The sequence below is a fragment of the Misgurnus anguillicaudatus genome, chromosome 2 (assembly GCF_027580225.2).
Source record: "Misgurnus anguillicaudatus chromosome 2, ASM2758022v2, whole genome shotgun sequence".
In the NCBI taxonomy this organism is placed as follows: domain Eukaryota; kingdom Metazoa; phylum Chordata; class Actinopteri; order Cypriniformes; family Cobitidae; genus Misgurnus; species Misgurnus anguillicaudatus.
In genome coordinates this window covers 7,805,328-7,820,173 of record NC_073338.2, presented here as the reverse complement: position 1 = coordinate 7,820,173, position 14,846 = coordinate 7,805,328, and the positions used below count along the sequence as shown (strand labels likewise).

Sequence of the window (14,846 nt, the reverse complement as noted above, 5' to 3'; positions counted from 1 at the left end):
TTTTGGTTCTTTTTTATTTTTTTATTTCCACACCAGGTGAGTGTGTGTGTGTGGGGTTTTTTTTTTAATGAAATACAGCAAAAACGTGTCTGACACTCAGTGTCTGGTTACTGGTTAGAGACACCTGAAGGTTTAAAAAAGAAAAAAATTATCCGACAGGCAGAGACGCAATGCGAGTCGCATTCACGTCTGAACGAACCCACGTTTACCAAAACTCTGCTGGTTAGTAAGTACGTATTATTAACGTTACAACCCGAAGTAAAAAGCTGAAGAAACCCTAAACCAAGGTTCTCAAACTCAAACTGGCTTGGGGCCATTTCTGAGACTTACATTTCATCGGGGGGCCGCAGAGCTATTTTAACGTTCAAAAAGGTACAATATTTCTGTAAATGTCATGTTTAATTTCTATTATTTAATGTATAATAATACTTGAAAATATATAAGCAGTGGTTTTATCTTTTTAATATACATTATTTTATAAAAGTAGCCTAAGTAAATATTTTCTTAACCTTATCTTAACTAAGACTTATTATAACCTTGTAGCCTGGGTGCCAGCCGATCTTAGCCCCGCCCACAACATTTTGAGAACAGGAAGATCGGTCTGGGGTTTCTGCGTTGAGGAGCTACTATGCTAGAAACCAATCAAATTGTCAGGGCGGGCTTTATACGATGATGGACAGATGATCAACAGTAACGTAATGAACCACGTCACCAAAGAGCGCGTGTGTTTAATCTGTTTAACGAAATGGCTGCCGCTGGAGAATTCAGATGTGTGGATTCTGACATTTAGAATTGAGTATGACAACGTCAGGCTAATAACCTTGCACTAAACTAACAAATTTCATCCCTGTATACATTTATAAACTATTATAAAAAATTACCACAAGTAAAGTTAAGTGTTTCTTTTTTTATTTATTTTGGATTGTTTTCAGTCATAGTATTGACTTCATTATGTTCTTTGTTATTTCAGTTTTAATGAATTTTCTATTAGGCTATATGTGGGAAAAAATTAATGAGTGAAAGTAATCCCATAACTTTTGCATGGGTAGTCAATTTTACATAAGCTAGTTGGACAGAAAAAAATAATAATACTTCTCTATGTGTAATTGTATAGCAAGCTACATAATATTATACTTCATTATATTCTTCATTATAGCTGTATACATACTTTTATCCTCTGTACATTTCTCCTCATCTTTTCTCTTTTCTTAACCTGGGCACTTTGATGGCTCTTTTCTTATCTGTAACGTTAGTTTAAAATGTGTTGCATTACTACCTCATATGCGGTGTCTCCATTAGATGCTGTAACTTGATGTGAACTTATGCTGTGTTCCAGGCAGGTTTTTGAGCCCGTGAATTACGACTTCAAAACCACGACTCTATGCGTTCCAGGCAGTCTGTAACCGGTGTTTTTACAACCTTCTACCTGTGAAAGTGCACTGGAACGGCAGTCAAACCTGTGACTTCCCACCCGTGAACTCATACTAGATCGAGGTACTCCCAGTTCAGAGTCGTGACTCGTGGTTTTGAAGCCGTCATTTACGGTTTACAGGTTGCCTGGAACGCAGCATAACCCCCACCGCAGCTCAATCTTCTCTAAGTAACAGCTGAGTATCCACCCGGAAGTAACACATCTTCTCTGGACAAACACTACAAAGTCCCGACCAGATTAACTGATCGCATGGTTACAATGATATGATTGATGCGAGGTTCAGTTGAGGAATTAAAATCCGATCACGCATTCCGTTATCCTCGACCTCACGGAGCGCGCGGTTAATGGCTGCGTAGCAACGGGTGATGCGACCCATGACACGGAGTGCAACTTCCGCTCCCGAGCACTTTGGAAAGTAATGCTTTGACTCGTTTTAACGCGTTGTTAGACGCGACATGTGAACAAACACATGAACGTTTAAATCAAAAATCAAACGAATATAAAACAAAGTGAATAAAAATCTTTCTGCGGGCCAGATTATGTTATGACGCGGGCTGCAGAGAGAGAGAGGGCGGGCCACAAATGGCCCGCGGGCTGGGAGTTTGAGACCACTGCCCTAAACCTTAATAGAAAAGAACCGCGAACCCGAGTGACTGAGGGAGAGAGACAGAGAGCTTTTCTGTATGTGAATGAATGAGCAGAGCGGGACACAGCAACACAATACATCTGGGCGCTGAACTAGGGCTGAAACGATTCATCGAGTTACTCGATTTACTCGATTCAAAAAATTCCTCGAGGCAAAAATTCTGCCTCGAAGCCTCGTTAAATTCCTATGACGCGCACTACACGCGCCGAGATCTGATTCACACGGACCGTTGTTCAATGTTCAGGAAGCACATCATAGCGCGTGGTACATTTTGAATTTAGTTGGCGCGATGGCGGAGCGAATATGTCCATAAACGGCAGAAAGAGAATGTTTAAAGTTTGGGATCATTACATTATCATTACATTCAGCATCTGAACCGAAAACATCCACTGCTGTTTCACCAAGCATCGATGAAACAAGGTAAGTTAACATAGCTTTCGCTGATTTTAATCCCATACTGTATTTGTAGCGATGTCGTTATGCGGTTTGACTAGATATGATGTTTAGCTTTGATGTTTTCGTATTCACGTTCAATTGCTTAAAAAGAACCCCTTCACAAACACGCATGCACTTTACAGGTGTGTGTACCAAAAAAACGGCACCACAGTGCAATCATATATGGGCAACTTGTAATCTGACATATTTTGTTCAATAATAATAATCTCTGTCTTATTGGAGTTTAGCATAAGGAAGTTATTCTCTCTCACGCGAGTCAGACTGATCGCGCAATGCATCACATATGCTTAAACTTTTATGTAGCCACGCAACAATAATTTCAGCATGCATTTACTGTATACAGCGGGACGTGATGTCGTAACGCGTTTTTTCGAACGGATTCTTAACCTAAAATGCACCGCAATGCAAGTGATGCAAACCAAATGCAGCGTTCTTTAGAAAAGGAATGTATGTATTTCTGCCGTACCAAAATGCAATGAAGCAACTGAACGTCTGACTGGGGTGTCACTCTTCCTCAAGCACAGCACGCGTGCACACAGAAACACAGGTGCACGTGCGCGCGCACACACACAGGTTGTTACCATAGCAAATAGGCTCACCCCAAAAATGATATATTATATTAGATATGTTAGTAGCCTAATGGTAAATGCTGCAGGTGTAGAAATGTACATAAACCAGATATTTACTTTGATGTCAGTGCTAGATTACAGCATGAAACCTGTTATGCATATTAATAAATTAAAGTGCTTAATTGTTGGCACTGGCACTTATAAACTTTTAAATTAATAGGCTTATTTTTTGGAGCCAAATACCTCCTGTTTTTTTTAGAAATAAAAGCCAAATGCTTGAACATTTTACAGCCACGTCATTTTCGTTATGCATTATTTGTTTTGGTTGTTTAAAAACACAAACAAAATTTTTATCCGATTACTCGATTAATCGATCGATTCAGTGCTAGATTAATCGATTACAAAAAGAATCGATAGCTGCAGCCCTACACAGAACGCTGACACAATCAGCTACCCAATGATGATTTTCATTTAATCCGAGCACAGATATTGACTCGTATTACTCGTATAATACTCGTACTCAGCAGAAGTGCTTATCCGTACCGGATACTCGTTTCAGCCGAGTATCCGGCTCATCTCTACTCTCTGTGTTGTGTTTTTAATATTTACAAACTGACTAAGTGGTGGAGATGACAGACCATGGATTATTTTATATAACAAACAAAGGTTTGATTACTTAATGACATTTTCATAACTTAAAAACTTATCCTTTTGTAAAATGGGACAATCTTATGAACCTAATATACGAATTTGCTGGTGGGACTCACTGTTATATGACCAGCATCAGGTCATTCTGCTCTCAGTGATCATCCTTTGTATGTGCCTCATTTTGGGTTTAATTACTATCTGAACCGTACCTCTCGTATAGCTAGCGTTTATTGTGAACCATCAATGTATATTCATATATGTGAATAGGAACTTTTGTGCAGTCATTTATCTTTTGTTACAAATTAACACTGCTACGAGTGTACTGAGGCAGGGTGCTGGCCTTGTAAGCACCCTTATTAGTGAGGTATTGTATTCAAGAGCATATGTTAGTGAACGTATTGTCTCTTTACGAGAAACACAGACGCATATACTTCCCATTTGGTGCATTGGGTTTCTATCCCCGTTGTAGCGGGACTTCTTTTGATTTCTTCTTTGAGTTGTTTTGGTTAATGTGCATGGGCGGCGCTAGAGGTGGGCTAGCGGGGCTTGAGCCACGGACCTATTTTGTAAAGCCCCGATTGTTATAATATGGACATCACTAATTTAAATCTGTTAAAATATTTTCTATTACACCCGAACTGTAAATCTCTCATCAAGAACTGTCAACTTGCTCGTTTGATTATTTATGTAAACGTTAAAAACGCGTGTTATAGACCTTTCTTTTCCCTTCCAAAGCGCGTAAGAGGTAGCGCGTCTTTCGTTGCTACTGTACGCAACCATGAGCGCGCTCTCCGTGACAGCGAGTAAACGCGTGATCGGATTTAAATTGCACCACACGTCAATCATATCTTTGGCACCATGCAATCAGTTAATCTTGTCGGGACTTTGGAGTTTTCGTCTAGAGAAGATCTGTTACTCTGTCTGTGGGGTTACTCAGCTGTTACTCAAAGAGCTGCGCGGGGTTAGTTCACGCCAAGTCACAGCTTCAATGGCAACACCTCAAATACTGTAGAGATAGAGATGTAACACATACTTAACCACGGATTAAAAATAGAGTCATCAGTGCCCAGGTTAAGAAAAGAGGAAAGATGAGGAGAAAGGTGCAAAAAAAAGACTGTATGCTATGAAGCTCCCTTATCTTAATATAAGAATTGTATGAAGTAGGCTATATATCATGATGTTGCTTGCTGTGTCTGTGCTTAAGTTACTCATAGAGCAGTAGCCTTATTCATTTTTACAGAGATTGAACATAACCAAGTCAAGTCTGTAACTTAAAAAATCCTAAATAAATCAAAACAGAAACACTACCTGGTTGCAGAAAATGTATAATCATTAATACATTCATTCTAAAGGAATTTAATGTGTTAGTTTAGAGCCAAATTTTAATATAAAGTTATTTAAGATAAGGTTAAGATGTTTATACGGTTAAATATACAGTGCAATATAAACAGTTTTCTGTGGTAAATCATAGAAAAATATGTAATTTACAGAAATATTATGTATTTTATTTTATGTAAAAATAGCTTTGCAGCCCTGCAACGAGGTGTCAATCTTGTGTTTGAGTTTGAGATCCAGGAACATATCCTGGATGAAATTTTTATTTATCCTGGATGAATTAAGAGATCATTGTGAAAGGGGGGGAAATATGACATTAAAAAGAAATCCAACAAGAAAAAATTAAGTTGTATATTAAAGAGAGAAGGGTTGTGGATAAAATAAAGGAACAATGAAATGTGGAGAGTAAAAAAGAGCCAATATGTTAAAAAAAACTGTTGGCCCCCCTTTGACTTACATTAGTCAAAGTCATTGGGGAGTAGTGTAAGGGTTACCAATATTTTTCAAAATATATTATTTTGTGTTCTGCAAAAGTCATACAGGTTTAAAATAACAAGTAGTGGAGTAAAAGATGACAGAATTTTCATTTTGAGGTGAACAACTACTTTGATATCAGTGTAAAGTTTAACTCCGTGGAACATTGTTATTTTAATGAGCACTATTAAAAAGTTAATCTGGCAAAAATAATACCACTTAGAAAATGTTTATCATGTTTTAGTTATTAAAAGTGTATTTTTGACACATGCTTGGATGTCTTTGGGCTAAGCCCCAGATATCTACTGACCCTAGAACCGCCCCTGTTAATGTGTAGTTTTTGTTATTTTTGTTTTCATTTGTTTGATGTCTGTTATTTAAGAGTTTATTTTCTTTAATTAAAGGTTGAGTGTTTTCTGTTTTATTGTTATTTGGTTTTGGGTTATCTGTATGGGGTGGGTCATCCTTCTGGAGGGAGGTAACTTCTTATTTCATTTGGTGTAGGTTTCTTACACTGTGTGCTGTGCTTACCCGATGATTTTCACCTGTGTGCCATGTGCATGATTTTGGGGTTACAAACTGTATGTGTGTGCAGCTAGGGGTTATCTCCTTTCCAATTTGAGTATCCATTCCCAGTGGGTACGTCTTGTATAATTTTTTTGTGTTATTTTAAGATCGACAATTGATCATCATACGTGTTGTGTTAAAGGTTTTATGTAAAAGTGTATATATTTTTCTATTATTATGGTGCCTTTGTTCCTTGCTCCCTTCCTGGTTACGAACCTGTGTCCTTTGGGATTGTTCCCCTGACATATTCAGGGGTGGTGTAGTCGCAATTTTGCCCTTCGGGGTCTGGTTATTTGCATCTTTGCAAAGTGTGGAGTGTTTACAGTGTTTGGAAGCGCACCGCTCTGCTACAATATGTTAATAACTGTGATTTATTTGAACAGTTTCATAACATAAAGATGTAATTCAAAATGCTATTGTCTCTAAATAATTGAGCATAATGTCAATATGTGATGGTTTTAACTCCATTTTGTTGGTGGAAGGATGTAAAGATTTGTTCTTTGGTTTAGCCAATACTTTTGTATAGCCATGCATAGAAACAGTCCTTAAGGAGTTTACGATCATCCTGGTTTCGGATGAAGTTAAAGGGGGTTTTAATGGATGATAAGGAGAAATGCTGTGGACCTATCAAAATATCCTCTTCTGCTACGCCATAAAAGAGTTGTCCAAGCAGCCTTATCTGATTGACTGGACACTTGTTTATGTTAACCCACCATAATCCAGTCCAAATGTAGCAATTGCGGAGGGGTCTGGAATGATATGTTGTACACTGTTCACTACACCATAAACATTTGCTGATCCATGGTTTTGGGTAAAAAAATGAAAGCAGATCTCTCCTGCACTGCTGCACAAATGCAACTTCATTCCACATGACTTCTACATGTAAAGCTGAAAAAAATTAAGAGCCAGAGGCTACAAATTCTAATCTCTATCCCCCGCCGAAAGTTCAAATCTGCAGTATACTAGTTTGGGTATCCGAAAATGGCCCTGCACCATTTGATCTCCCTTGCTGTTTAAGAGGAAGGACAGTTTGGTTTATTCTTATCTAATTCTAATCTAAAGAAAAATTACAGTAATTATTCCTTATTCCTGTTTTCAAATGGTAGACTCATACTTCCATAAAAGTTTTTTTTTCATAATAAACCATAAGTTCAACCCCCCAAAAAAGGTCTTTGAAGCTGATGTTTATAATATAATGATTATTTAATAGTGTATACCGTGACACCATTAATATTTCCTGAGACGATTATCATCCCGTGAAAATCATACCGTTACAGCACTAACATTGGCCGGCACTTCTTTTCTGTGAACTGCCCCGGAGCACCCTTTAGCTTATGTTTTCTCAATAGAACGTGTTGTTTTGTTTGGAGACAGCAAATACATATTTAGCAGATTAACATGAATAAACTAATTTTAGATTTTACTTGGATCATTACATGGCCTCTCTCGGCTTCCGTAAAAACGCACACTTATTTTTCAGTTTCAATCACTTATCATGTCGAGGCAGCAGCGAAACCAATATATGAAAATACCCAAGATATTCTCAGCATCTATTGGATTGGTATTTTTAATTGCATCAGATTTGCATTTTGGACCAAAATCAAAGCAATGAATGACGAATTAAAGTGTCAGGTGGGCCCATATGATGTTTGTCTCAAATTGCAAGCAATGTAAAAAAAATCTAAAAATGTTTATAACTGTAGTGATTTATTTTTAAATCAAATCTATTTTTAAAATATACTTTTCTGTATCCTTACAGGCTCTCATTCACTGCTGGTGTTAGCTACATATGTAATTGGACAGACACCGTTTCCTGAGTTCGCTGTTGTGGTAAAGTTGGATGATGTTCTACTCGGATATTATGACTCAAACACATGGAAGATCATCTATCGAAGTCACACAGATGCAAAGTATCATGATGAAGACCAGCAAGATGCCGATAGAGTATTTGATGATATTTGCAGAAGCATAAAAGGTCGAGCACTTTATCTAAAGGAACACATAAATCAGACCAGAGGTGGTGAGTGAATTTTTTTTCTACATGTCAATGTTTTCTACATATTTATGGGTTTTATGTAACCTCACACAGTTGTGCGGGCGCCATTTGTAGGACCGAATTTCAACGTGTTTCTATGGCTAGGGCTGGGTATTGTTTAAAATCTTTCGATCCGGTGCCAATCTCGATACCTCCGTTTCGATGCCGGTTCCTAACGATACTTTTTTCGATACCATATGTGTTAAAAATCCATTGAAACATTAACAAAAACATATTAAACACACAACTTTTATTTTTCACCTTAATTTAAACAAATTCTGGTAACACTTCTTACTCAGGGTAACATTAATAAAACTGGTTGTGCTTTTTGGACAGGGCTGCGCCAGCAGACACATTTATCAGGTTTTTTTTATGGAAATAAGGAAACAAAAATAAAGAAATTAAGAATATAATTTACACTGCTTTATTTTATGAAATGTAAAATTGTATTTAGCTTGGACTAACAGTATTTGTGGGTTTATTATAGCTGCAACTTTGACAAAAAGTTAAAATATTTAAATGGGTGACTGAGTTTTACTGGGAAGATTTGTATGCATGTTTGTTTTTTGTAAATACTCAACTTCATAATAATCAAAATATTAAATACATTTGGGATTTTTAAAATGAGTAGAAGATGCCTTCAATGTCATTTAATTCAAGTGAAATTAGCAAACCAGTTAAATGGAATTTTAGTTTGTTTTAAATAATGAGCCAGGCTTTGGGCTGCGCGTGTGCATCAAGTTTAAACCATAGACTATAAAAAATAGGTTTAAATGCATCGTCCATTTTGCGAGATGAGGGCATGAAGGCTTTGCGATGCGGAGAGACAGGCGCGAGTATTTCATAACCATTGAGAGACACAAGCTGCGCGCGTGGGTCAAGTTTAAACACCTTGTCGAGACTGTTGAGGGAGACGCGCGCGCAAAGCCTTGCCATGCGTAACCAGGTGCGAGTAAAACAAGCAGAGAATTGAAACCCCTCGTCACTTTAAAAGCGCCGTTTTGGTTGACGTGCCTTTCACGGAGACAACACGGCCATACTTGCTCTAACTCTATCGGTACGACTGTCACAAAGACTTTCTTCTCATATTGCATCCTTTCTACACTTGTTTTGGGTGACTGCGAGGTGGACTGCGAGTATTTTCAGAAATCCTCCCCGTCACGTGGTGGTGGACAGCCAATCGCCGGCGCTTTAGGTCCTTACACGCAAGTACAGGCTCACAGACACAGCCGCTTTTGAAATCGAAATTTGGCATTGAAAGATAAATCATTTTTCGATACTCAAAGTATCGAAGTTTTTCATTCGATACCATAAAAGTACCGACGTTCGGTACCCAGCCCTGTCTATGGCTGTGTTAACAGCAAATCACAAAGAAATGGATTAACGTTTTACAATATCCCCTGTAAAAATAGAATGTTTTCAGAAATAAACTCCTGCTATCAAGAGGATATATAGCTGGTTGTACATTAATTACCTTGTTATATGGCTGAATTATGTTATGTTGCTTCAGTTGTGTTAGTATTCAAATCTACTTCCAATGACATAAATGTACCCAACATGACTGATAATACAGAGCACCAATATTTGTACACATCCTGTTGGAATTATTCCATTCAAATCCAGTGTTGTCTCGTGACTGCTCATCCAAGGGGCGCTAATTCAAAATAAGTGTTCGGAGTGTCATGTGTGTTGCCCTGCGTTTTCAAAATATTTGTTTGTTGCGTCATGTGAACCATGTGCATCATGTGTTTTGTCAAAATAAGTGCCTGAATACGCGTCAAAACAGTTTATGGCTCAGGTTCACAAAATACACACAAAACTCCCTTAACAGTAAACTCTGATTATGCATGAGATTATTCGAGTATCTGGCAAACGCGAGCGTCTCTTTTATCATAAACCCTTTAGATGCGTCTGCAGCAGGCACTTATTTTGACAAGACACGTGATGCACATAGGATCCCTTGATACGCAGACACATTTTGAAATTACAAACCACACACATGATGGGCTATACATGTTGTGACAAACTGCGTCGAGCACCCTCGAAAAAGAAGTCACCGGCCGCCACTGCTCAAATCATATTGTTATGCTTTTAGTTATTCTCAGTATAAATGATCTGCTGGAACCTCGCTCAAGCGCAGCATAGTGAACACAAACCAGTGTTCAACAATGAATCTGCCACAAATCTGTTAAATGACATGACATTTGTTTAAAATCATTGTTAATAATACTAATCACTCCGCAAAGAGACTTAGATTATTCTGCTGATTTTGGACTTACATATATGATTTATACATCATTTAAAACGTTAAAGTGTCTAGTTTTTTTCTGTCCACTCCCAATAAAAACAGAATGTTGTGCTTTTTGCAAAATTAAGAAAATAAACATGATGCGCGTTCTGTTTCTCTCCCTCAGTGAAGTCCTTTCAGAAACACGTCAGAAAAATGAACTGTAACTTAATGTATACTTGTCATAGAAACAAAATATAAATGTTTACATAATGCTTGGAATGTTAGCTTTTAAAGGCGGAGTCCACGATGTTTGAAAAACGCTTTGGAAAAGAAGACGGGCCGACTACCAAAACACACTTATAGCCAATCAAATCAAATCAAATGCCGGGTTGCGTATGTGTCGGGCGGGTCTATCAACAAAAGGTCCAGATTCTATTGGGGTAGGGGCGTGTTTGTTTAGGTGATTTCAAATATCAACATTGGCTTTCAAACATCATGGACTCTGCCTTTAAATGATGTAAGTGAGATAGAAAACAGATATTGTCATTCAGTAAACTGTATGAGAAGGAGGAGAGGTACCGTCTTTCTCCTGTTACCTGTTTATCTGTAATGAGATGAGATTGCCACACCCCCATGCCATTGAAGTGAATGAACAGAGACATCCATATGCATAACTCGTGCCTCCTGCAGTCAATGGATACGTAACTCACAATCTAGTTTCGCCTGTCCTTGTTGTTTCATCCGAGTGCACCAAACATGACATCTAAATCCTTATTTACTTGCGTATGTGTGTCAGTATCTCCAGACGCGAGTGTTTTCTTTGTCCTTCTGTCCTTCCGATTGCGAACAGTACAATCCTTATTTAGTTGCGTCTAAGCATATATCTCCTCACAGCAAGTTTATTAAACAGAGGATCACTCGCGTGTGCACACATTCCTTTGTACTGCTTTCATGATCAACACGTGAGGGAGTAATGGCGGCGGCGGCTGTAAACAAACATTGATAAGTTTATCATGCTTGTCCCTTGTTTTGTTTCTACCATAAGGATTACAAAAACACAAATAAGAGTCCAGACAACAATAGACAACGATCTTCTTTTGAGCTTTTTACTGCGCAAAAGTAAAACTCTCGCTGGCCAACCAAACAATAACCCTGTGTTCATTTTTACGATGGCCAAACAGTACCTTTACTATGATACTTATGATTAGGCTACTATGGTACATTCTTTACATTCTATTAAAAAAATTGTTATAAATTCCCAAGTAAACCTTATCATGGTTTTACTACAAAGAAAGTTACATTCCTGTTGAACATTCCTACAAGGCTCATTATGTGGCTCATTATGCAACTCTTTTGTTTCTCAGCTGTCAATCACTAATTATTCAGGAGCTTTCCCGCCTCCACGCATACGGCCTTTCCCAAGCAAAAGTGTCTTAGAAATTGTAAATCAATATCTTGCTTTATGTGAATGAATAGGCCGAATGATTTTCACATTATTCTGAAGAAAAAACTCTAGACTACCAGATCCTTTTTTGAAACGTCTTTGGAAAACATGTTTAGAATGAGTTTTGTGGACTTATATCAGTGACTTAAAAATGTAGCTTTTTCAAAAACCACGCATAAACATTTTTCTCTCAAAAATACAAACATGTACATACCCCTGCTAAAAAAATAGACACCATCACAGAAATTCTATTGGTTTTAATGGTTTTATTGGGAATTTTATTGGTTCTAATGGAATATGGCCCAAAACACACTACAGTTCAAGTTCAAGTTCGTTTATTTCTAAAGCACTTCTATAGCACAGTTCAGGACTGCCCAAAGTGATTTCCATAGTGGCAACAGATCAATACATCAACAATAAAACCTCATTTATAAATAACAGGGAAATACAAAACGTAGACACAGTGCTAATTTAAATCATGATATGATAAAGCACCTCATCAGTATGAGGTCCACCATTGCCTCCTTAATTCATGTCAGTTGACAGAACTCAGAGCATCACCAGTCAGTTGACTGAGTGCAAAAAATTACAAGAAATACAAAAACATATCACAGCAGACAATTAAAACTCATATCAATAAGATCTAATACAGCAGACAGATTAAAGCTCATATCAATAGGTAACTCACTGTGCCGATCAAACATATGAAGAAATTTTTTAAAACCTGTATCAGTGCAAAGAATAACTCATGACATATAAAAATGATAAATGTTCAGCTAAATTCCATAGGCCAAGAAAAATAGATACGTTTTCAGTAGAGATTTAAAAGTGCTCAGGGAAGGTGCAACTCTTATATGGCTTGGAAGGCTATTCCATAAACTAGGGCCTATAATGGAAAATGCTCTATCTCCTCTGCGTTTTAGTCTGGCAGAAGGAGCAGTAAGCAAACTTTGCGAGCTGGAGCGTAGTTCTCTGGGTGGTGTATATGGACTAAGCAATTCTGATAGGTAGGGAGGAGCCTGGTTATGAAGGCATTTGTATACAAACCGAATGATTTTAAACTTAATCCTGTATTGCACTGGTAGCCAATGGAGGTCACGTAGAAGAGGGGTAATATGATCATATTTGCGGCCTTTTCTGAGAAATCTAGCTGCAGCATTTTGAACTAATTGAAGCCGGGACAGTGTAGTGGTTTTAATGTTAAAAGCTAATGGTTCCTATTGGTATTTTAATGGAAACCATTAGAATTTTCTGTAATGGTTTTATTGTTTTTTTTAGCAGGAACATGTTGATCATATAATATTGTAGCCCAGTTTGTGCTGAACACAGTGTTATGAGACTTTTGCCATTAATATGTTTTTAAGCAACTGAAAAAAGCACAAATGTCAGTGCCAGTGTTGCCAGATTGGGCGTGTTCCCACCCAATTGGGCGGTTTTGAATTTGATTGTGCGGGTAAATATTGGCTTGGGCGGGTGTGCAAAATTTGGGCGGGTTTGGGATCAGTTGGGCAGGTTTGAAACTGTAACGTCCATACCGACGCGCCACCAGAGGGAGCCCTCACCAGAGTACTGACATGGCGCCGCCTCTTGCTTCTCTGCTTGTTTCCTGTTTTGCCCTACTTAAGACACAGACCTGTTTGGGACACAGACCCGCGAATCCGCACTTCTTATTAATACTTCGTTCAACATCTAAGAGAGGTATTTAAATATCCAGCTGGGGGAAGAAGTGTGTCATCGCATATCATCCACATGTCTCAAAATCATCGCCCAGTAGCTGAGTATGCCATCGAATTTCGCACGCTTGCTGCACAAAGCGGATGGAATGATAAATCGCTCAAAGATGTGTTTCAGAGCAGTCTGGATATGGAACTCAAAACGGTGTTGGCCTGTAAAGGTGAGAATCTCTCATTTTCTGATTATGTATCTCTGGCAGTCCACACTGATAACCTAATGAGAAATGTACCTGATGAAGCAAAAGCGAGGACCTCAGCTAACACAAGCAAAATAGTGAGTACTAGCTACAAAGCATTTCATGCTTCTATTGACACCGCTAATGCCGTAGAGCCTATGCAGATGGGATTTCCCCCTCTCACTATGGAGGAACGACAACGCAGACGCACTATGAACTTATGTTTTTACTGTGGTAAACCTGGCCATCGCATTGAATCATGTCCTGCTAAGAAACCCCCGCTCCAATAACTTGGTAAGCCAATTTGAAAACCTTCTTTCTTGTCATAATATGTGCTCCCAACCCGTTACCATCACCTACAATGATGAACCCTGTCCTTCACAGCATTAATTGTTTCTGGCTCAGCACTAAACCTGATACATGAAGATGTTGTCTCAAAGTTTCTGATCCCTGTCATTCCCTGTTAACCACCACTAAACATTTCTGCTGTGAATAACGTACCCATTGGAAATGGCATTACTCACCGCACTATACCTCTCACACTCCAAGTCGGATCTTTGCACCAAGAAACCATAACCTTGTATGTAATTTCTTCCCCTCCTTATAACATCATCTTAGGTCACCCCTGGCTGGTGGCACACGATCCTAAGATTAACTGGAGGACTGGAGAAATACTTCAGTGGTCTTCATGTTGTATGGAGGTATGCATAAATCATCTGAAACCGAAACCCTGTCTGTCTACTAGGGATGTAACAATTCAACCGTGTGTCCCATTAAAAATGCTTGTCTGAAATCAATTCTGAATCGCAAGACTGTGATTCTTTATTTCATGCACAGCTTGTGCGTGTACTACGGCATTTGGTCAGTAGGTAGTCCTTATCAATCTAAACGAGTCGGAGTCGTTTATAACGTGCATTTAAAAAAGCAACACTCGTTAAACAAAATCATTTAAAATATTCTTTATTATCATGAAAATACCTGAAACAATTTGAAGAACAGTGATATAAATATTCCTGTAGACATTTCCTGGAATAGCATTCGTAATAGTACTTCTTCTGTGGCACAAAGGGAGTTTCTGCAAGGGAGTGCCCCCTGGCGTTT

At 38.3% G+C, this 14,846-nt stretch overlaps 2 protein-coding genes across 4 annotated transcripts in view; both read left to right on the top strand.

Annotated features, from left to right (window-relative positions):
• Positions 1-14,846, top strand: part of LOC129441600 (macrophage mannose receptor 1-like) — a 329,376-nt gene that overhangs the window by 232,397 nt on the left and 82,133 nt on the right. The gene's annotated exons all lie outside the window — the stretch shown is intronic.
• LOC141367266 (major histocompatibility complex class I-related gene protein-like) overlaps positions 1-14,846 on the top strand; it is a 90,000-nt gene that overhangs the window by 23,315 nt on the left and 51,839 nt on the right. The window contains exon 2 of the mRNA XM_073872207.1: positions 7,887-8,147. Within this exon, the coding sequence (XP_073728308.1) occupies positions 7,887-8,147 (261 nt within the window). The remainder of the gene's footprint in view (positions 1-7,886; positions 8,148-14,846) is intronic.